This window comes from Polyodon spathula, chromosome 18, assembly GCF_017654505.1.
Source record: "Polyodon spathula isolate WHYD16114869_AA chromosome 18, ASM1765450v1, whole genome shotgun sequence".
NCBI classification, from domain to species: Eukaryota; Metazoa; Chordata; class Actinopteri; order Acipenseriformes; family Polyodontidae; genus Polyodon; species Polyodon spathula.
The window spans coordinates 2,124,643-2,148,318 of NC_054551.1; the positions used below are offsets into that span (position 1 = coordinate 2,124,643).

The 23,676-nt window shown below is 44.0% G+C and overlaps 1 protein-coding gene across 2 annotated transcripts in view; it reads right to left on the bottom strand.

The window, feature by feature from the left end:
* Window positions 1–1,720: 1,720 nt before the first annotated feature.
* llgl1 (LLGL scribble cell polarity complex component 1) overlaps window positions 1,721–23,676 on the bottom strand; it is a 41,865-nt gene continuing 19,909 nt past the window's right edge. The window contains exons 5-23 of one of the 2 annotated variants that reach the window (XM_041278070.1): window positions 23,231–23,389; window positions 17,795–17,957; window positions 17,517–17,652; window positions 17,244–17,298; window positions 16,942–17,096; window positions 16,462–16,679; window positions 16,265–16,332; window positions 15,029–15,182; window positions 13,091–13,195; window positions 12,403–12,695; window positions 12,097–12,250; window positions 11,721–11,874; window positions 10,253–10,536; window positions 9,702–9,966; window positions 8,849–8,963; window positions 7,285–7,361; window positions 5,268–5,391; window positions 3,740–3,819; window positions 1,721–1,941 (exon numbers count right to left, since the gene is read on the bottom strand). In XM_041278070.1, coding sequence (XP_041134004.1) covers window positions 3,741–3,819; window positions 5,268–5,391; window positions 7,285–7,361; window positions 8,849–8,963; window positions 9,702–9,966; window positions 10,253–10,536; window positions 11,721–11,874; window positions 12,097–12,250; window positions 12,403–12,695; window positions 13,091–13,195; window positions 15,029–15,182; window positions 16,265–16,332; window positions 16,462–16,679; window positions 16,942–17,096; window positions 17,244–17,298; window positions 17,517–17,652; window positions 17,795–17,957; window positions 23,231–23,389 — 2,758 coding nt within the window. In that variant the 3' untranslated portion in view covers window positions 1,721–1,941; window position 3,740. The remainder of the gene's footprint in view (window positions 1,942–3,739; window positions 3,820–5,267; window positions 5,392–7,284; window positions 7,362–8,848; window positions 8,964–9,701; window positions 9,967–10,252; window positions 10,537–11,720; window positions 11,875–12,096; window positions 12,251–12,402; window positions 12,696–13,090; window positions 13,196–15,028; window positions 15,183–16,264; window positions 16,333–16,461; window positions 16,680–16,941; window positions 17,097–17,243; window positions 17,299–17,516; window positions 17,653–17,794; window positions 17,958–23,230; window positions 23,390–23,676) is intronic. The other variant, XM_041278071.1, reaches the window with a different exon arrangement.

Below are 23,676 nucleotides of genomic sequence, written 5' to 3' on the forward strand. Positions count from 1 at the left end.
AGTCTGTTTTCATGTATATAATCAAGTTTTATATGAAAACTGTTCTAGACAGGGGATGGTTTTTATTAAAGATGAAACTTACATTTTATTCATGGAAAACATTCCTTAACAAACGAAGAGAAATACAGGAAGTGACCCTTAAAGATTAGGCCAAGCAGCATATTAAGAGGCAGTCAATTCTTTATTAACATTAAAACCAATATTTTCAATTCCTTGACAATGTCAATTCATCAAGGTAAATGGTACATTCTACTGAAAAAAGGAAGAGAAACTAAATGAACTGAAACACTAGATTTCACAGGGTAGGTGCCAGCTTAAAAACAAAAACACACACATTATCTCCATTATCTAATAAAAGAAGCAACATTGGACACAAGACAATATCAGAGGGGTCCCTTTCAAAATATAAAAGTAGATTCGACAGCAGAAATAAAAAGGATGAGTTTTTTTTTTTTCCTTTTGTAAATGAAATATTTTTTTCACAGTTAAAAAAAAGGTTATTTGTGCATTCTCAAGTGCAAATAGCCTACCTGAAAACTGACGGTATCTAGCCAGGATTACTGGCTTTCCTGCTATTCTGTACAAGACGGTTACAGTCAAACATCTCTCTTTCTCCAGGCAGTAACTGGTGCTGTATCTGACTGTTCAAACCATGGTTTCTGCCAGACATCCTAGCTTTTAACTGAAGAAATCTGTACTGTCCCTTGAAGCTATTCCTAAAAGCAGACTGTGGTCAAAATAGATGAATACAACAAAGAAAAATAGTAAAAGGACAAGAAAAAAAAAAAAAATCATTCATGTAGAAAACCCCTCCCCCAACATTACAGCTGATCAATCAAAAGTGAGATCTCTAAAGTGACTATCTCCATGATCCATCCATGTACCACAGGCTACAGAGCAGTTCCCATATAATATACTATATTATATATAAACAGTTCTAATCAGTCAGTGTATACAGCCATTCTCTTCCACCTTGATGGTGAGCCTACAATGCATCCACTGCTGGTTCACAAAACAAACAAACAAAAACCACCACAGGTTTGAACAGGTGTTTAAAAAATAAAGCTTCCAATAACACTGAAATGCCAAAAATATATCTAGCTAGTCCATCTTGCAAAAAAAAGAAAAACCACAGGATGAGAGAAAACCACATCTTTCCTACACTGGGAATCTGAACCAAACCACTGGCTCTTACTTTATTCCATTGTAAACTCACTTGAAGTACTGAAGCACCTATTCCCTGAAAGTCCCCATGCTCTGAAACTTGAGCATACATCCATGCCCCAGAACAGATATAAAAAGGGTGGGTTCTGCCTCAACACACAGTTTGTCAAGTTAGTTCAAGGCCTGTGAAGTAAGATTTACAGAAATGGCTCAAAGCCATGTGAGTTACATGAAGGTATTATTTGAGCATGAACAAACAGTTTGGCTGTAAAAGTGCCGCTTCCATACTGCTGCATGCAACAGAGACGCATGCGAAGACCACAGGAGGCTCTGGTCCTGGGAGGACTGGCGACTGGCATACTGGAATGTGTGCATCAAACTCTCCTTCTGATTTTTGAGGCTGGTTGGCATTGGAAAAAGAGACCCAAAAACTCATGAAAAGGCAGGTCCATTGGGGTCCATTCAGGGAGAGAGGAATATAGGGATACAGCCGGGCGAGGAAGGGGGAAGCTGGTTTATATATCATCTATATTCATATATTAACATATATTATATTTATATTCATATATATAATACTATATATATATGACACACACACCACAAGGTCTGTAAAAATAGCAACCTCCATCTTTTGGCACAGAGGATAAGCTTGGGCCCAGGTCGTTTATGGGAATCCCGACGAGAACAGCGCTTGGGCCAGTCAGGAGGACAGTTCGTCTTTCAGAGGTCAAGTTCCTTGCAGGTTGTCCCCAGTGCTTTCTCAACAGCTAGAGCAGCCTAAAAGAGACGGAACAGGACAGTGGATTCATGCCGTAATCAAAACATGATGTTCACAGACTTGGACTCTACTTACAAAAGACTTGTTGCATATGAACTACTATTAGCACAATCACATTAAGCACTTACAAAGCACCATATTAACACCCATGTACTTTCCTGCACATTGTACCAAATGTCCAAATCGCTGACATTTAAAATTAAAAGCAGCATTCGTGGTTAAGATCACCATCTTTTATGTGTACACTTACAATCACAAAACAAACATTAAATGTGTATTAGTGTTTTCAACTAGACAATAATACTCCTTCAAAGCAAACCCAGCCTCTACTGCCATAACCGTCATTCACAAAACTGCCACAAGGGGACAACAGATTTATTCAGCTGTTCTTGCAACACCAGAAACATTTCTAACTGCTATACTGCAAATGGCTGGGTTAACACGTGCATTACTGTCATGCTACTTGTGATAAAACACATGACAGGTTTGTTTCCCCTTCGCTGCCTCGAACAAGGCACTTGCTAGGTCTCCAGGAAGCAACAGCTTCGCTAACCCACAATTGCAGACTGAGCAGAACTGCACACAGCTCTTCATTTAACTTCTGAACTGTACTCTGTGCATGACATGGTCCTCCCTGGAACTGTACCATCTCTCAGTGTGAGCGCTAATGCAAGGGACCTTCGATTCATTATGGGAGTAGAAAGCTGCCTACAGTATGCGTGTCCCTAGCCCTAAAACAACAAAACCAAAACCCAAACATGCGTAACCCCTTTCCAGCAATTACTGCATGGACACGGAAACACCCCTGCGTGGGTACACACAGCTACCAGAAAGGCGATCAATTCCCTGCGATCACAAAGCTTATAGAAATCAATCAAATCACTCTGTACCTAAAGTACAGCTATGGATGTAATCCAGTACCTTACATTTTCCCAAGGTCCCTTTAATTCAATAGCTAGTTCTCTTACCCATTACCTTAAAAACCAGGACGTCAAAAAACGTCAAGCAGAAAGACATAGAATCTATTATGGAACATCAAACAGCTCCACCTGTGAAGACAGAGCCTAAGAAACAAACAGACATGGCCATTCTTTTACTGGCATGAGGCTGGCATTGGCCCTGGATGAGGGTGCCAGTCAGCCTGGCTCACTGGACTGGACTCCCTGCCAAATCCACTCCTCAAACACTTCATTCATTAAAAATATCCACTCCACTGGGCACCTTTCTGTACAACACAAACATGGAACAAAAGTCTTAATGCCTGCATTGATGGAGCTCCCAGCATCTCCTTTCCCTGGAGAATCGGAGGTCTGTGAACACACACACACACACACACTTCTTTGCGCTTCCTCATCACAGGGTTGGTTGGCTCACTGAAGATAACCTTGGCTATGAAAGTGATTAATGCCTTTCTGATTTCTATTCCAAGCTGATCATGCAGGTGAGAAGTGGCGAGAAGCCAGATGGATTTCTTCAAAAGGCAAGAAATAAAGTGCGAGACAGCGGGCACAGCAACAATGCCAACCAGTCTGAGGCACACCGCTCTGCCAGCCAAACAGCAGACAGCGCAGAAATACTCAAGCAAATAAAATCACAGGGATACTGAAATATCATGACCTCAAAGCATGCATTTGACAACACGCTTTGAAAATGTGTCCTGCTCTTATCACCGCACAGACAGAGCTGTAGGATTGGTTGTACTAAAACAGCAACAGTGTTCATTTTGTGTAACGATAGGTATGATATAAAAAGGGTGAATGGGAATGCTGCATGGAATTGAATGGGATTGAAACTGACCTCAGTTTATCAGGATTCCTGGTGATCTGGGGTCTTCCTCGGACATATTCTTCATATTTTTCTCGGCTTCTTCTGTGGACCTGAAAAAAGAAACCAAATACTGGTCACTGCCGACTCTGGCCGGAAAGGTGTGCTGCAGTTCAAATGAGCAGCTACGTATTTGAGGCCATTTTACCCCCTAAAGCAGATCCCTTTAGATGCATTGTCCACCCTAGAAAAAAAATAAATTTGGGGGTGGGGGTGCACGCAAGAGCACAGATCTGTCAACACTTTCCACCTGACATGACAAACCTTTCAAAAAGAATTGCTTAAATTTTACTCTTGAATATATATTACTGTCTCTGAAGGAGAATACAAAGCCTCTTTCTTCTGACAGTTTGGCTCAGATCAGCAGCAAAACTCATAACAGTACAAACAGGAGCAGTTTGTTTGATGAACAATGGTGTATTTAGCAATAAAACACTGGAAAACAGCCAAAAACAGGGACAGCACAGTCCACATGGTATAAACTTGTAAGAAACATCTGAAGAGGATAGTCTTCATTAGTAGCCATCCTACAATGGGAGCCCCCCCCCCCCCCCCCCCCCCCCCCCCCCCCCCCCCCCCCCCAAAACAAAGGCTGTCACAAACACAGGTCCTAACTGATCTATTCTTCCCTGGTTCCAGCTTTGCTGACCTAGATTTCATCTTTTATGAAGGGAGCAAGCTTTCCTTTGGTGCTGAAAGGAAATCAAAAGATAACTGCCAGGCATTCTGGAACCTATGAGGCACAGAGACAGAGCAGAACAGCCCTGCCGCATCACTGAAACAAATTAAGAAACACAATTCCCAAACTCAATTGCTTTGGTGATGGGGCGTCGCACCTTGTGTAATAAGGCTAGCACTTCTGCCTAAATCTGAAGCAAGTGAAACACAGCTGTACAACAGAACACCTGCTAGTTTTTACACACAATGTCTAGCAGAAAAAAAACCTGTTGAAAGAGCAGACCACTATATAGGGAAAGCATTTTTGATACTTTTCAAACAAGTTGCCTTCAGCTTTCTCAGGAGAGGGAAATAAAAATAAATGCAATACAAATTTACACACCAACATGTCCCGTCCACCCCCCGGGACTAATTCACCTCTGAGCTGCAGCAAATGGACCACAAAATAGAAAATGCAGCTATAAATCTGTGCTCTCGCAGATCTCGAAAGAGGGTAATAACTCTGCCTGCAACTGTAACTCAAAAGATTACCTCTTTTATGACCTTTTAAAATGCATCTACAAAAACAGAAGTGGACAATTTTGTTTGAAATTTCAGTTAATTGCTCTCCTGTCCAGGGATGGAAACAAGACTCCCATTGCATAGCAGTTTGAGCCATTCCTGATTTTGCTACGAGTCTGGAGACACCCGAGCTTGTTACCTATACACTGGCCAAGCAAACTGCTAGTAAAACCTGGATTAGGTGAAACAGGAGTCTTAATTCCATCCCAGAACTTCCATAAAGCAAACAGGTGTGGTTTAGAAGCAGCATCGAGTTCCTCACACTAGGAAGTCCTTGACGTCCTCCACTGTGATGTCCGCCGTGGTGTCGAGGGTGATGTCACCACTGCTGTTGGGAGAGTCGAGAGCTGGCGAGGACAGTGCAGTCTGGACCTCTTCAAAAACCCCTGTGGGGAGACACAGGAAGGATGGGCAAAGCCTAAAATACAGCAATGTACGGGGCATAGTTTCAAAGAGTGTACCCCAGTCTTTAAATTAACTCCTGTTCATTTTACAAAGCTAAAACCAAACAACTAAATCCAATCCAAGTTCAGCACTCTCAAGGCGTTTGCTTCTCATTTTGTAACATTGTTTTCTCTCCTTTCAAAAATAAAACCGAAGTTAAAAGAATGGAGGAAGCGCTTGGAAAATGTGTCTGTGTACAGTGCTGCAGATGCCCCAGTTACCAGGGTTTGAGTACTCATGGTGGAGAGGTGGGGCATTACAGCTGCTAAAGCTAGTAACAGCAAAACACTTTCAAATCCACCCCGAAAGCGTTTGGTATTACAAGCTTCAGTGCAGGTCAATAAAAAAAAGTCTGGCTTTGTTCATTATGACGCTAAATGGAAAAAGCTTTGAATTGGGACAAGGGACATTTACTTTACAAAATGTCATAGACTGCAGACCACAGATCATGCTACGAGATGAAAGGGCAAACCTCGCCAAACAATGTGACCCTTCCATGACACAACCTTCTTTTAACAATTAAATCAAGGGGCAAGGATTCACACTCTCATATCCGTGCAAGCTGTATATGGGGTCTTTAAAATAAAAATAAAAAAACACATTGCCACTTCATTAACATCACCATGCCATGAAAGGGTTAGTACGATATCTCGCAAATTCAGTTGCTGGACTCCCTCTGCAATGAACAGTTCAAAAGCACACTTGATTCAAGTGCTTGAATTCTAACCCCAATCAACAGGCTTGACAAGGTGGTGTAGATGAACATCATTTAACATGGAGTCCAGGTGTGGTTTGGACAGAGAAGACTAGATACACACTGCAGTCTGTTCAAAGGGCATTTCCCATTACCTTCCTCACCACCCTTCTCCCTGCAAACACAGGACACAAGCACAGCGCCATTGGGAATATGGGAGCAAGCAGATCTGCACTGCAGAAACACTGCGCTTTACTGAACGCCTTTCAAAAGAATTGGATTTCCCTTTGGATGTGATGCAAAGCAGTGAGACACACAAATTATCAAATTAGACCCCCCCCCCCCTCCACCCACGTAAACTTAGTTTGTTTGTAATAAAAGCTCTAGAATTAGATCAAGATTTCTCATGAATTACTAATGGGGTTGCTATGGTTACTGCTTGTAGCTGTTTGAGTTACTGATGCACCCCAGGGTGATTGATCTCCCCTGATTGAACACAGAGTGTGAAAGAGAATGTGGGCAGATTAAATCCAGAGGGTGAAAAAAAAAAAACACACGACACACACAAAAAAAAAATCAATAGAGAGTGGAGGGGCCTCAGACACAGACAGAAGGTTTAAACTCAAAAAGAATCGCTTCTGACAGAACGAAGCAAACCAGACACCTACTGTTGTGGTGAGACTCAAGCCAGTGAGCAGGACCAACCTGCAGCAGGCAGGACATTAAGACGAGTTGGGCAAGTGGAGTCCTCAGCTGATGGAACACAAAGCCACTTTCAGGAACAGTGGCTGGAAACCTGGTTCCAAACCACAAGGTGGCTTCATGTTCCTTCTGCTTTAGGCCCAGCGATAAGCATGTACATCAGTGACTTTCAAACCCTACCTTGTGTCGTTAAAGGAATCGCATACATAGATTCGCTAAATACAGATGACTTGTGAAGACATTCAACACACTAAACATTCAGAACAGAGGTGCACTTTAACAAATACTGGAGCTGTGCTCATACATGCACTTCCATACAAGAGCCTCGATGTCAAATCATTGCAGTCACTCTTAAAAGCCTTTTTCCCTCCCCCTCCATGGTCCCAGACGATGCAGAGAATAAAAATCAAAAAGGCAAAAATCTAAATGAAGCTCTTACCTTCTTCTCCCAAGGAGCAGCTTTCGCTCTGCATGTTATGAGTTCCATTGGCCTGCAGTGACCCGCTCGTATTGTTACTAAAATAAAAACCAAGATCAGGGAAAACAAGTATTAGAAGTAAACGGGAATCCTCTACATCGCTGGCAACCCTAAACTGGTACTGTACACAAATAAACCCTTTCTCTAGAAGTAAAAATGTCAGTGTGATCACAGGAAAGCATTCTCATTGTACACGTTATGCATCGTTCTTTTTTGCAACACCACAGCATGAACCCCTGCTGATGGGCATCTCCAAAATATCCTAAAAGAATGTCCTAACCGAGATTAATCGCAGCTGTACACATGCAAGAGAGGGAGATAGACGCTCCCGCCGTTTCATGCAAATATTTGGTCAGTTTGGAGTTTTGTAAAAGCAGTGCTTGACGCAGTAAGAGAGTGCGATCCATGATCCTGGCAGCCCTGTGCTCGGAGAGCACACAGCAGGGCTCTGTACATCCTGCTGTTCAATACTGCATTGATTTCAGCTTTCTGGGTTGCTCTGCTCAGGTATGTGGAATGCACGGAATACTGAAACAACTTCTCTATCTGCACAGCAGCAGCCCAGATAAATATTACCAATTCAAGCATCATCCAGAGATGCAAACCAATTTTAATTTTAATAACTCATAAATAATACACCACATCAATAAACACAGATCGGTGCACTGCACAGAGTTATTAGGAGCAGTCACAAAGGGACCATCAGGTTTTTGATTTTGAACAATGAGTTCAATTTTTTTTTTTTAGGGCTTTTTAATTAAATACTGTAGTCTTGAATCCCTCTTGACAGCTCAGTATGAGAAGTCATGAATGGGCCACGGATATAAATCTACAGGGTGGTCTTGAGAGGTAGTGCAGGCCTGACTGTGGAGGGGGGGGAGGGGGTTAGGGGGGATTAATAACTTGCAGCTTGTAAAACCTGGATTTATTGCTGCAGATCCAACTCAAAGAACAAATTCATTTGAGACACAAAAACCACCTGGGATTACTAAAATCTGCAAGATAGAATTTCAGGCCTATACATATTAACTATGTGTATCTGCATTAATAGATCTATCTATCTATCCATCTACCTACCTACCTACATTTGTCCTTCAGGTGGCACCAACCACCAATTCAAACTCCCATTGGCATCCACATGGAAGCAGATTTAAGTTCTAACCTCTCCTGCACATTGATACCCATCATACAGCAATTATCATTCACCTACTTGACATGATCTGGTCTTTCCAGTTACCGCTAGAATGACACTTTCACCTCAATTAGCCTGTTAGCAGAGTCAGATGGCTCCCCTACTCCTTGCAGCTGAAGGGTTAGCTTTTGTTCTTGCTGATTTTGTTCCTCACTGCGCAATCAAAAGCACCTCTCCAAATAAAGTCAGCCTCTTCGAGGAGTGCAAAGCTATTAACCGTTTTACCGGTCCCAGGAAACGACAGCAGGAGCACCTTGCCACCTGCAGCCCAGTGTGCATATTCCAGAGTGTAGCCTTGGGTTACACTCCTGCATTTACGAAGCCTCTCTTTACCTGACAGCTGTGGAGTCGTGAGGCCGGTTGATCTCCACTGTGCACAGCGGCTCCGTGATGACGCGGGCAGAGAGGGAGAAGCGCTCAAACTCAGAGGGGGATATCAAGTAGAAACCTGATCAAGAAGAAGAAAGAAGGGCGTCGAAGGAACGAGTCACTGAGAGACACCCCCCCTCCCCCTACATCTTTACAGAACAGTCCCTACTAGTAGAACTGCAGTCAATTAGAATTACAATTACAGCAGAATCCTTTGCTGAAATTGCAATTACAGTCCTATTGGTGTTCAATTACAGTCATGCTGCAGTAATTACAATGACCCTAAAAACAAAACAAGCAAACCACACATTAACATGCTTACTCTGTTCATTCTAAATAACGAAGCAATACAATCACAGGTACGAATTCAGAAACACGCAACTCAGTTTTTCCCCCAAACAAATGGGGGCACCAAAAGTGGCTGAGAATAAAAATAATGATGATGGAATAAAAAATGCATAACTGAACTGTAAAATCAAAATCGATTACATAGTATAGATCAGGGGCAGGCAACCCTGGTCCTGGAGTGCCACAATCCTGCAGGTTTTGTAGGTATCTCTTAATCATCAATTGCTAAATACCAGGAACACAGTCATTCTGACCAATTAAGCCAAATCATTGAATCAGCTAGGGCTTGGGTAAAACAAAACCCAGAAGTAGTGTCTGTTGCACTCCAGGACCAGGATTGCCTACCCTGGTATAGATTACAAATACACAGGTGCAGCTATAAATTCCAAAAAATTCCACTGCAATGAATTCCAAAATTGCAAGTCTGCTGTAAAGAGTTAAGCGACCAAAGCCCCAGGTGCTCCCTCACCTTGGCCTGACTTGGTGAACACGCAGGAGGCGATGCCGCTGATGTCCTCTTTGCGGACGCAGTCGTAACGCATCTGCGGCCTCAGCCCGGGCACGCTGAACACATGGATGTCTCCCAGGTTGGTCAGGCACACCAGGCAGTTCTCACTGTAGTCCTCCGAGGAGACGCTGGTGAAGTGAACCAGGGCCACCTTCCGCACGCGGCAGCCCTCGTGAGCCGTCAGCTTGAACTTGGTCTTGGCACTGACCTTGGGAAGAGTGAACACCTGGGAGAGGAGAGGAGGAGGGGCAATGGGACTTTCAAATCAGCCTGTAAGTAGGGCAGGTGGCTTCCTTGCTCCATGTTTAATGCAGTCTTTATTAATCTTGAATCTTTTATATATTAAAAAAAAAAATAAGATTTCACAGTTCCAGTTTTATACAAAAATTAAAAAAAAGGTATTTAACCCTTCAAAAAATCTAAAATAAATAAGCTAATCCTGGCAGCTGTTGAACTGGTTCCTTACAGCAGCTTGCTAGTCTCTTGTTAAGTGGCTGAGCCTGTGAGCTCACCTTGAACTGCTCCTCAGAGGCGATGAGCACTGAATGGCTGCCCTGCATGTCCGGTGCCTTGGCCAGGTCCCGGGACACCTCGTAGGGGTCAGGGAGGGGGTTTCCTCGGCCGTCCAGCACGGCGATCGACACCACGGGCGCCCGGTGCATTAGCTGGATTTCCTTGCCCAGCACAGCCTCCACACACTGCTCCGAGAACTTCTCCACCGAGGGCACCTCCAGCGCATAGGCGAACACTGAGCCTGAGTTAGTGCCAGCCCACATGGTGGGTCCGTGGTGGGTCCCTGTACAGAGAGACCTGGGGATTCAGCAGCGTGCCTACCGGTCCTAATAGCTGCTATTATTATTTATATGAGAACTTATTGTTCTTTACTACTTCTAGATATTGCAGATTTTCTGTTTTAATGACATGTGAAGAGCTTTTTATCATTCTGTGGTATGAAAAGGCGCTATATAAATAAAAATCACCAAACACACTTTAGTACAAGAAAAAAAAAACTGGACTGTAGGTGTTCTCATCATGCATTTCTGCTGCAGAGCCATCCTTTACTTGGGATCTGGGATCCTTCATGCTTTTGTATTCAGATGCACAGTACGGGATTGATCGTGGATCCTGCAAAGTTCCACATAAAGACACAGGAACTCCATGATTCCAAAGTGCCAAAGCAGCTCATGCTTTTAACACGTTTTCAGCATGTAGAAGATCTGCTGTTTTTCTGCCTAATTGAACAAGGTGTAATGATTGTTGGCAGCTGAAGGCTGCACAGCTATTGCCCCAATATGACATGGATATGAAACCTCAGAGACAGCCAGAAACGCAAGCTGTTTACTTAAAAGCAGAACTACTCACTAGGGGCAGGACACACCCGTTCAGTCCTGCAAACTTTATTCAGGAAGCACTCCAACAGAACAATTAAACCATAATAACTAACATACTATAAAGACGTCCATTTCAAGCAATTTGTTTTCCAACAATGTGTCTCTTGAGAAACAATTGGAGACTCAAATTATTTTATTAGAATTGTTTTTTATAAATCAAAACCTGCACACCCAACTTGAAGAATGGCAGCGGTAGAATATCAGCTCATGCAAAGAATTTAATTTCCCCAGAGACCTGTATGACAAGAAACATTTCTGAAGGCTTAAAACTGTAAGGTTAACAATGAGAATTCAGAGAAGAAATTATTTGCACAGAGGCCTTTCACTGGGATACACCTGGCCAACGAAGTCCTGCATCTGGGAGCAAATTTCTCCCATCAACACCCCAGTATGGTTTGGTTTTGTTTCTGTTTGTGGTATTAGAGAAGAACCGGAGGTCATGCTGGCTATGAACACACTGATCCCATGTCACAACTTCAAACAAAAGCCTGTAGCAGGAAGCTCCAGAATACAAAGGAGGTCTGCTCTTGTAAAAGGCTCATAATGGCTTCATTATTAGACCCCAGCTAGTTGGTCAGACAGTGCTTACCGTCTCGCAGGTAGGTGTCGGCGAAGCAGAGGCAACGCACCACCCCCGAGAGAGAGTCGTCCGCCGAGCGAGGCTCTATTCTCCGCTGCACCGGGGCCACCTCCACGTCATGGGGCCCTGCCTGCCCCGCCAGCTGGGCATTCGCCTCCTGCACCTGGGAAAACAATCCCAAGAGATGAGGGGAGGAGCCACAGAGCTCCAGCACCTAGTTTCACTGGGCACAGGTCAAAGCATCTTATTTTAGTGCACTATTTAGTGTTTAACTAGCATTGCAGACCACTCCACTATACAGGTGTTGGTGTTACTATAAAGAGAGCTCGGCACCCTGATTTAAAGTGACAGAGGTGTGTTTAGGGGATGTCAGCGTCTCCTCTACCTTGCTCGCAGGGCTGTTCACAGGGGGTCGTTTCTTTCCGGACACTCTGCTCTTGCGGATCCTCCTGAAGGACTGCCGCAGGGATTTCTTTAGAGATTTGACCCGCGACAAGGGGCCCTCCATGGCCAGAGAGTCGTTGGGGTGCAGCGTACACCTGGATGGGGTCAAACCGGGGATTCAAAAACACTGAAATCCTGCTTGCACAGTGTCCCTCCCCCCCAGCACCCTTCAACAGGGCACCCTTCCCCAGCCCACGCTTCCTCCAGCCCCCTCTCTTCTCCAGCCCCCTCTCGTGGGTGCCGTTACCTGGCCAGGACGGGTTTGCCCCGGTGGTAGTCGAAGAGGCCGAAGCCGTGGCTGGTCCCAAAGGCGACGAGGTTCCACTCTGGGTGCAACGTTACCGCAGTGACGGCGGCAGGGGGCATGCACTGCACCAGGATGCTGGGCTGGAACCCTGGCTGGAAGCTGATTGGCCCGTTGTTGGGAGCGAGCCGGTCGTGACCTTTCCAGGTGAATCCTTCTCGATCCTGAAGCAGGTCCAATGTGGCCATGTTGATCATGTGATCCGACTTCTCATCACTGGGGTCCATCACCAGAACCTGCAGTGAGCGCATTCATGAGTCACACAGCATTCACACTAAACTTTAAACAGGTACTGTAAAATAACAGGGAGGGAACAAAGACTCCTGTTGCACAGTAGTTTCAACCATTCCAGGTATTAATATGAGCTTGAATAGCCATAGTTTGTATAGGTATCAAGCTCAGGTGTGTCTTATTAAAATTCACATTAAAAACAGGAATGGAGCAAACCGATATGCAATGGCAGTCTTAGTCCTGCAATAATAATAATAATAATAATAATAATAATAATAATAATAATAATAATCTTGCATTAACATTAAATGTTTGCATAATGTACTGCATCCTAAAACTGAATGAAAATGAAACTTAGATGGCCTTGGTTCACACTTGTACATCTACTGGTCCAGATTACCTGTCCTGCAGTCCCAGCCACCACCAGTTTGCCACTGTATTTACACAGAGCGATCTTCTGAATCCCCAGCCTGGGGTCATCACTGTAGGGGTCGAAGCAGCCCACCTGGAAACACAGAGATGACTAAATGCACGGTACTGCCACACAGCGAGCTGGGGCCAAGCTACAGCAAGACAATCTGCTTCAGAACTCACACCAGAGATCCCAGTCCCAACACAGCCCAAGGACCCAATCACTCTCTCAGCTTTGCTACAGTGCTCCATGTGTGGTCTAGATCCTGTTCCTCACGTAGAGTCTTCCTTTCATCAGAACATTTTGGAAAACTATCCTGCTCATAGTCGCTGTATCCCGGCTGGACGAGAAGGAGGGGTCATTTTGTTGCATCAACTGAGATAACTCAGTCTACTGTCCCAAGACAGCAATCACAGTCCAGTCCTCGACCAAATGAACTCACTGCCAACAGCTGGACATGAACTTGATGCCAAGTGACTGACCTGATGTTTCAGCAATAGAGAGGCCTCTTTACCTTTAGGACTGACCTCAATACAGCACAAGAGTGCTCCCCAGACCCAGAGAGGGGGAGACAGTTTGTTGGCTATTGTCCATCTCAAAGCTGGAGGACACAACACCACAGACCTCAAAGAACACAAATAAAAGGTTTCACTAGCTTTTACCTGCATTGACACCGTTTTAAGAATTTTTTTTTTCTTTTGCCATTGTTACAAAGACCCTACAGTTTAAAAAAAAAAGCTACAGTATAAAACAAACCCCAGCTCCATTCACAGACATGCTGTATCTAACCATTGCACTAATAAGAACCTTTGTCTAAATTTTATACCATGGGCAGCCAAAACCTCACCACTGACGGAGATCTGTAGAACTTCTTATTTCACTACTAAAACGAGAAAATTGTAGGCAATTATTGTAAATACATTTGCTTCTGAAACCAAAATGGCTTTCAACCTGCAAGTGTGACCCAAACCAAACATGTAAAGTAAAAGAATTTGGGCTCATACAGGAGCCACCCCCTCTTTGGTCCACTTGTATAGCACAGTATGTTGTAGAATTAAAGGGATAAGCTTTTATTCATCTTAGAAGTACCAGCTTGTGTTACAGCATATTTTATCATTTAGCGAAGTTCCAGCTTTTTTAAAATAAATAAATAAATAAATAAAAGGAACAGACCACCACAACAGTTGCCCCTCAGTTAAATCTTTTATCATAGCGCTCCAGTCTCCCTGGCTACATGCAATCACTGGGAGATTGAGACCATGCCAACGCAAATCCACTGAAGGGTGCACTTCTTTCCTGCATGTACTCTGTACCTTAGTTACAGCTCTGTGCAGCTGTGCAAAGCACCCCTACAAAGTCAGCTATGTAAAAGAGTCTGCTCTTGGTGTTTCTGAAGGAGTGCTGGCAGGGATGGGGAGATGCCAGAAGGAGACAGTCTTTCTAATCTTCCGCAGATCTCAGCAAAGCTGCTTTGTTTTACAGCTGGCCTGTTTTTAATTAAATACCAAAATAGGAAAAATATTCCAGCGCTCGCCCCATATGCTGCTGATCAGTGCATGCCAAACTCCGGTCCCCATTTCCTGCGCGAGTGGGGAGGGGAAGGGGGCTGGAACAGGCTCCCTCATCTGCCATTAATTTCTTTTTTGTTTCTGAATATTGGGGAGGGAGGGGCAGCCTTTTTGTTAAGAATTTCTTCAAATGAACACTAGGAGATACAGAGAGGCATATACACAACTGAAATAGGAGGCAGTAGAAACTTGTTTAAAAAAGCACAGCCTGGATGCAGCCTTCCTCTTCTCTGACTGACAGTCGAGACATTGCAACAGTCGCTCTGCTGCTGTACTAAAAACTTTGCCTTCATTTCTGACCAGCGTTCTAACCCTTTTTTCTAGTTTTAAAAGTGGCACCCTCAGCGTTTTCTCTTACCTTCCTGAAGGGGGGCCACTCATCCTCGCCCTGCTGGGTCAGGCTGTCGTTGTGATCGCAGTCTGTCTGGAAGATGTTTGCGGTGCTCAGTTTGTACAGGGGCTTTAAAGAAACTCCCGATGCATCCCAGAATCTAACTGTACCATCTTCATGGCTAAAGAAACGGGGGACAAAAGCACTGTGTCTTCCAATACTATATGCATCAACTCGGCCCGCTCTCGCGTCCTTTAAAACATAGCTAACCTTGAATGTCCCTCATTGAGGCAACGCAACCAACTGGGGGAGGCTGGGTGTAAACTGGCTACCTTACACCCTTAACCCTTTCAGTCCCGAATTGTCAAAATTAATTTATATAACACAAAATGGTACTCCATTGATATACATGGATAACAGGACAGAATGATTCCCAATGGGCACATGTTAATATACAGCACCAAGACAGACTGAAAGGGTTAAGCGAGTACTCATTTTACCATGCGGCCTGGTTAATTTGTACTGATGTTAAGATATTGTGATTAAAAGACTGAGGCAGGCATGTTCCAGGCATTTCATCTGGTATTTCACAGGGGCACAAAACCGCACGAAGCCAAGTGCATGGCGCTTCCACAGTCAAAAGACATAGACTGACATACCAGCAGGTTTAAAGTGAAACGCAGGACCTCTGTGGGGAGTTTAATACAAAGATCATCCTGTCTTATATGGGCCTAGTGAGGGCTTAACCACAACACAAATGAAAGAGGAAAAAAAAAAAACACAAAGAACAATTGGGCCCCACCTAGAAACCAGTGTCCCAAAGGCTTGAAGACAAACCCAGATCGTCATATTTATTCAACAACGTAACCCCCTTTAGTCCCATGATAAACGTGATTTGTGTGTGTGTGTACTGCAAAGAAAGGAGCTATTAAACATCCCCCCTCCCCCATGAACCCTGCTTTCTGTGTTGAACTTGACAGAGCTAGAGGACTGTCAAACATTGACACGTGGCGGCAGAACTGGGAGAATCATAGCGGACTCACAGGGGGGAGATTGCTTTTCATCAATCAGTGTTTGCTCTTATCAATACCTGAAGCAGTAAACATAAAACAGTGAAGGTATTCGCTAAAACATTTGTCAATTTGACAGGTTGTACTTTTTCTGTACTTCACTTTTACTATCCCAGTATCTGTAATAGAAGGTTGTAAAATTCCACTAGAGTGACACACTGCCTTAAAGCCATACAAAAATATGAGTTCTTACCCAGTTAACAGCAGGCCCTTCTGACTTGGTTCTGGAGATAAACTCTTCCCTCCGTTGATTGGCCACTTCTACAATAAATACAGGTGTGTTAGGGCTGTGTGAACTCATTCCATCTGCTGGAGCCACTAGATCTACCCCAGGTTAATGCACAGGTTGTTTAGAAAGTTATTAGTCCTGCCCCGCCCCTGTGCTCTTACCACATGCGTCTGCAGAGGGTTCTGCTGTTGCCCAGCGCTCACGATCCTCTCCCACAGCTTGGCGGGCACGTTGGAGATGTGGTAGGAGCAGGTGATGGCAGAGGAGTGCAGGGGGGCGAGGTACGGAGAGGGGATGGTGGGCCACCCAGTGGTCTGGAGGTCTATCACCACCAGTTCCTCTTCCAGAAGGACGACCAGAGCAGTGGGGTCGTCGTACTCTAACAAAGAAAAAAAAAAAACAAGGACAACCAGGTTTGAAAGAGGAAAGACCATGGTTTATTACACATGCACTCAAAATTTGTCCTTGCATAATCAATGCAAGCAGATTCATTTCATGACACATTTTTTCAAATGTTTAAAAACTACCAACTGAGCCAGAGTTACTTGCATTCAATTCCAGTGAAAAACAGCACTTGTTATTTGACTAGTGTTCAACCACTCAGCACGATTTGAGACAGGGTCCAGAGCGCTCCCACTCACCCTTCTCGCTCTCTGTGCAGTGGATTGTGAAGAAGTCGATGACCCGGGATGTGAAGTCCAGAGTCACCTGGGTCTTGTCCTGCAGGATGGTGACGCAGTGCCGGTCTCCATAGCTGGCTCGGGGCATGCCACCGCTGAAGAGGACCAGAGGGCTCCTGGGGAAGAACAAGAGGATTCAGAGAAGACATGGGAAGTGTACCAACATGACAACAAATTTTGGTTTAAAGATAGGCGCACACCACACACAAATATTTCAATGCAAAGAACACCCCCTCTATCAATGTAAACTAATTGATACGCACCCAGACTCTGAAGTCCTCCACTGGATTTTGTTAATGGCCTTACATGGAAAGGGACCTGAGGAGAGAATAAGGATTTAACACCAGCCTTAAACAGTGAAGCTCCATAATCAGGCAGTCAGAAGCTTGCAACATTCTAGGACCAACCATGTGCAATCTTTAAAAAGAACCATTTGAAAAACATACTTTTAATATAAAAATGATCCATTTGCATCACACTTGTTACTAATCATGGCTCCACAAGCAATATGCTGCAGTGGAAGTGTTCCTGCTCACCGTATGGTATGGTGGAGGTCACTGGCTGCTGGGCTCTGGGATTGCTGCTGGTCACAGCCCACACCATGTACGCTCCATCACTGTGAGAGCTCACAAACGTCTTGCCACTCCGCTCCCAACCCATGCTTTCCAGCTGCTGCAGGACCGAAGCAAGTCATGCACACACGGTTAAAAAAAACCTGACTTGTATACATATAGTACAGGACATGTTTGGTTCTGGTTGAATTCATAACTCCCAAGAAATATAAATTGAAAAGAATGTGGAGAAGACCACATACTTGGTTCCCCAAGAAGAGATTGTCCACCTGTCTGGTGCTCTGGTCCCACAGAACCACCAGGCCTCTGCTGTAACCAATCAGGACCTTGCTTGGGCACTGGGGGTGTTCCTGTAGTGACTCGACAGGCCCCAGGGTCTTCCCACACTTGTACTCCTCTGGAACACTGGAGACACACAAACCACGGTGGGTCAAAGGTCAGCTCATATTTCAGCAAAATTACAGTCTTAGTGTCTGTGATCTATGTTCAGTTTGTATATGGATAATTTTTTTGTCAATTGTATTTTTTTTTTTTTTGTAAAATATTTAAATCTTCTATAGTACTTATTTAATAAAATGTGGTAACTGTAGGATGTCAACACAAAAATCAAGATGGTATTCCAAGATAAATTTTAGATTTCTGCCATATTTAACCTAAACAAATACAGCATGGTGTTAAGATAGCAATTATTGTATTACTTTTCACTGCTTTCATGTTAACAAAAGGCTTCCAAAACTAATCACCATCATTGATTAGGTAATCAACTAGCCAACCAACAGCCATCATCAACTCTCAATACCACCTTAAATTTTTGTTTTGACATGTGAAAGCACCACACATCTAGGATAACAAATACTGAATTTAAACTGGGATGGTGTGAGATCACTTCCTAGCCAGATGCAAGCCTGGAATGTGTGCTCAGTTGTATGTCTACCCCTGAAACAAAAGCTGCAAGTTATCAAGAACTGAATGTCAATGATGACGTGGCAGCTTGCCAGGGCTCAATAAACACCCATCACAGGGACTGTGCTGTGATGAGATATGCAGTGGAGGAGAATGTCAGAACTGCAACACACTGGGTTAAACAGGTAGTGGAACAGAAAAACCACCCATTAGCAGCTGCCTGATTTCCATGTTTTAAACTACAAGTCCCATCCAAACCTTTCTGAACTATGATAAATCTTTGCTTTTCCTTGTGTTAGGACAGATTGCTCTGGGCTTTATAGATGCTTCCCCAACAGTAATCCTATACACTCTACGGAGCAGATCGACTCATACGCATCAGCCAACGCCCTTTCAGTCCTGGCCCTGACCCTCATCAAGCTTCAGCAAGAAGCACAACAGTTATTAAACTGAAACCATCTGTGACTGCCCTGTGATTTTTACAGTGGTCTGGTTTAGTAAGAGCAATGCATGCCAGTTTAGAAGAACCACACCACAGAGTTTCCAAAACACTGCAGAGGAGTCGTCCAGTTGAGCAGGGAGGTCACCTCGCCCGAGGATCTCAACACAAGTCAGGAGGGTTGAAAACTGCCGGAACTGTTACTTTTGTTCCTTATTATGATACAGCAGTAAAAGTTCTGGGAGAGATCTCGTCCTATAGTGTTGCTTGCATAGAGAATTGCCTTGAAGTAGTATTTTAAATTGGCAGGTACTCCAATAAATCCATTCATTAAGGGGGTGATTTCAAAACAAGAAAAAGCCTTTCCTGCCTTCACCTTTACAATCGAGTACCAATCCATGGGAATTAACTTAAGCTGGCTTTTAAGGTGGAGTTAATTGCCGTTGATCGGTACTCAATAAAAAGGAGAGGTTTTAGCTTGTTTTGACACAAACACATTAAAATGAATGTATTTATTTAATTTAATATCTGCTGATAAATACTTCTTAAAAGGGCAATTAGGAGCATCAACACAGCCTATTATATAGCATGTGTGCATTTTCAAATGCTGCAGAGAATACTGCTTTTGTATTTAAATGAATATGAAAACCGAATGCAATTCTGGTATTAAAATAACACACCATTTTTGAAAAATATAAAAATTACCAGTATTAATTTACACAACCCCTTTATGAACTAACTTCATGCAAGCAGGGGCTTGCTGGACCAGTCTAGTCCTTTACAGACGGAGGAGGGGGAGTCTCTGTCAGGCACACTTTTACCAACATATATTTGCCTAAGTGTGCCCCTCTATTACACAGCGAGGGATCTGTCCTCTCCAGAGGCAATTACTGGGAATTAATAAAATATTCCGTGACAGGTCTTTGCAAAAGCAGTTTTGTTCAGGAAGAGCTCTAGTGTGGCACCTAGTTATTAACTGGGGCTCAATTAGAGCTGGAGTGCTTTCGCAGTCAAGCAAACTAGCAGTTAAGAGCACAGCTCTGCGATGCCGTCATTTGGAAAGAGGCAGCCAGCGTGCAATTTAGCAGGCAATGTAAAAGCGTCCCCATTAAAGTGTTTCATAACCATTCTACCAGGTTTACAGCTTGTTACACATGATGTGGGGTTAACATTGCCTGCTGAAACTCTATAACAGAACACATTTCAGTAAACAGTACCTCAGCTGTACACCAAAACGTCAAACACATACGCTTGTGAAATGAAGCGGAATAGGTTTTAGCTCGCCACAGGCAGGAGGGTTAAAAATGTCTTCTGAAAATACAGGCTGGATGAAAAGGAGACCGAGCAAGAGCTCCGAACTCAGACACGGGGCCACACCAGGAGAGAGGGGGACCCCCACGGCCGGAGCCATGACCAACGACGGGGCTTGGGCGTTTCATCCCAGCAGGACACGGCTGCCTCCAGCCACATACAGAGGAAAAGCTATTAGAGAATAAACAAAAGACTGTGTTTAAACTGTATGAAAATGTTGAAAGAGTCAGGAGGGAGGCACAGAATGTGGAGGGAATTCTCGTAATGCTCGTTTCATGAGCTGTAGCTTGACCGCAAAGTCCTCCCCCACTTTGCAGTCTCAAATATTTGTTCAAGAGTCCGCGAGAAATAAAAGGTTTGCAAAGGAAGTTAAAGAAATGTGCTAGACTTTCCACACAGTGAGGAGTGATGCCAGCGATTTTAGCTGCATGCGGGGATACATTATACAGATTACATTACAGTCCCCGTCTGTAAGCATGACATGACATCAGTGCTTTACTCAAAACTGCGTCATTTAAAAAAAATAAAAATAAATAATCCCTTAGAAATGAACTTAAACATTTTACATTTTTACTAGTGGGATCTGACAAAGCCAAGAGGAGGAAAGACAGATAGAGACACAGCTTTCTATCACTTTGATACCATTTAAAGTCCAATTACAGCTGTAAAATCTGAAAGTAAAAATCCCTTAAAAGCCTCAGGAAGGCACGGACAAGGAGCCTGGGATGTTCGATGGCTGGGCAGAGGTCTGCAGTAACAGGTAACAGAGGCCTCATTGGAATGAGGAAGCTGCTAGTATCGAAGCCCATTGGGGACTGCTGTGTTCTGGATTAGGAAGGCCATCTGTTCATTCCCACAGGGAGGTGCTAGACGGCTACTGACAGCAGGGTCCTAAACCCACTGACTCTGTGTGCCGCACAGCCAGGAGCTGGCACTGCTGTAGGTCTCGTCAAACACACAGCAGGGGGGAGGGGGCTATACTGTATAATGGGAGGGCAATTAACCAGCCAGAGTACAAAGAAAATAAGTACCGGTACTCAGCAAGCAGGAGAAGCAGAGAACGACTGCAGCTGGTAATATTAACCCCTGAAGCACTGAGCAAGAGCTGCGGCGAAATCACCCACAGGAATATTCTTTTTTTTAGTTGGAGCTTGGAGGTTGTCGTAATAGAATAATTTTTTTTTTTTTTTTTTTTTTTATTGTGCAGCTTGTCCTGCAAACTAAACACTGTTCCTGTCTGAGGGGAACATTGCCAAGCAAAATTCCCTCTCAGCAAAGAAGTTCATAGACCAAGGGCTTGTAGCTATAGGACCAATGTAAGCACGACTAGAGGGATGCTTCCTGTATCTCTGTCCAACAATGTGTTAGTAGTCACTTTCAAGTCCTGGCTTGTCAACTTGTGTAAATTAGAGCCATAACTTCGGACCTGAACTACAGTCCATCACTGTGAGTTTGAGAGCCAAGGACTGGGGATAACAAGCTCCTGCTTTGGCAGGAAATAGTGCACATTCCTGCAGACCGTCTCCATGCTGTGTCGACGTATGTAATATTAAAGCAAAGACATAGAGATAAGAACGTTAATCTTTCCTGCAGTTCATTCCAGCCATATCCTGTCGGCATCCCGCACATTAATCCACTGTCCGAGCAGCAGCTTCCTCTACTCTATAGTGCTGGAGACGTTCCAGCTTCAATTAGCTTCCTCCTCGTCTGAGCTCTCCCCTAGCACAGCAGGTCGATTCAGCGGCTTCACGCTCTCACGCTGGACTTTCAAATCACACGGTCATTTTTGCAACTTGGGTTTCCACAACAATCTTTCAATTCCTGATGAAGCACAGAAATCAAACGCTCTAGAACAGCAGGGAAAGTCTGCGTTCATACATTTGGATCAGCTTTTGAGACAACCCTGACCTTTATATTTAAAATGGCTACAGTCCAGCCTCTGGACTTTGATGCATCACATGTGGCACAGAGCTGATTATCATAGCCACAGGAAAAGTAAATAGAAATCAAAGACACAAAACAAACATATGAAAGTAGGTTAAATTAACTGAGTTGTAGAGTTGAAGGAACATTTTATTATGCGTCAAATAATCAAAAAAACAAAACAAACAAACACAGTAGATTTGTGATTTATGCTTTTATAATGGTGTTGATGTATTTTGGCTACAATAGTATTTTGTACAAGGACCCGCTAGCTAAAAGAGATGTAGATCTTAAGAGTTCTATCCTGGATAAATAAATACATTTGAAATTGTGTCACGCTCCTGGCCATGTGTTTTACTTTCATTCTCGGTTTAAACTATGAGCCATTTTGCGAACGGCATTACCCGAAACGTTTTTATACTTGACTTTTAACTAATAACAGTGTGGCCTGGTGTTCCATCTGCAATGATGAGCAACAGTATATTAATAACCCACCTCCCCGGCTTTAAGCTTCGGTAACCACGGCATTACATGACCAAACATGTTCTGTTCTTCCATTAAACCTTCATGACGCCACGGCTTTGAACTGAGCTGGCTGAAACAATTACAGAATAATGTCAAGGTGCTTTGGATATGATCTCCCAGTGCTACTGCTGCAGGGGGCTTGCTGGATTTATTTCCAGCCCTCTTTGGAAAGCAGCTGGGAGCAGTGACCCAGGCAAGACCCCATACAGCCAGGCAGCCGGGACACACACATGAATCAAACCGCTGCAGAGGGGCAAAGTCCTCGGAACACTATATTTAATGGAGTCACATGCAATACACCACATCTGAAAATGTATAGATGAAACTACAGTAGCCTTTGAATGTTAGTCATACTTGAAAATAAATTGATTCTGAATGTTTGTTAAACTTGGAGCTATTGCATGGACATCATATTTCAAAAAGGCAGAATTTTTCGATTCAAATCTTGCTCTCTCTAAAATTGCTTGGATGGAAGATGGTGATAAAAACCAGACACATATCGCTGATAAACTGAGAGGGAAAAAGGAAACAAAGTGATGATTTTGTGAAAGAAGAAAAGGACACCCTGGGGTCTTACCTCTGCATGATCTCATCCTGGAAGAGGGGTTTGATGTCTGCCAGGGTCAGGCTGGGCAGCTCCAGAAAGTGTACCCCTCCTCCCTCAGTGCCAACGCAAGCCAGGTCGCAGCTGGTCCACAGCAGGATCACCGTCACGCGGGTAACACTGGCCGGGGCACTGCCAAGCACAGCACAGGAATGAAAACTACACCCTTCTCCTACCAGTCTCTACCTATCATGCAGTATGGGAACAGGACATCAGACATGAAGTGCTAATCGAGTTTCTGGTGGTTTGGTCAGATAAAATGAAACAGCATTAGGAATTGAGACAATTCTGGTCTACTTTTTAATACATCAAGTTTCCATCCTCTTGCCTTCCCAGTTCTGCACCCACAATAAGTCAGTGGGTCTAAAACACACACTGGCAGCAGTCTCATCCTGGTACTGCTTTGTGTTTAGCCTGGG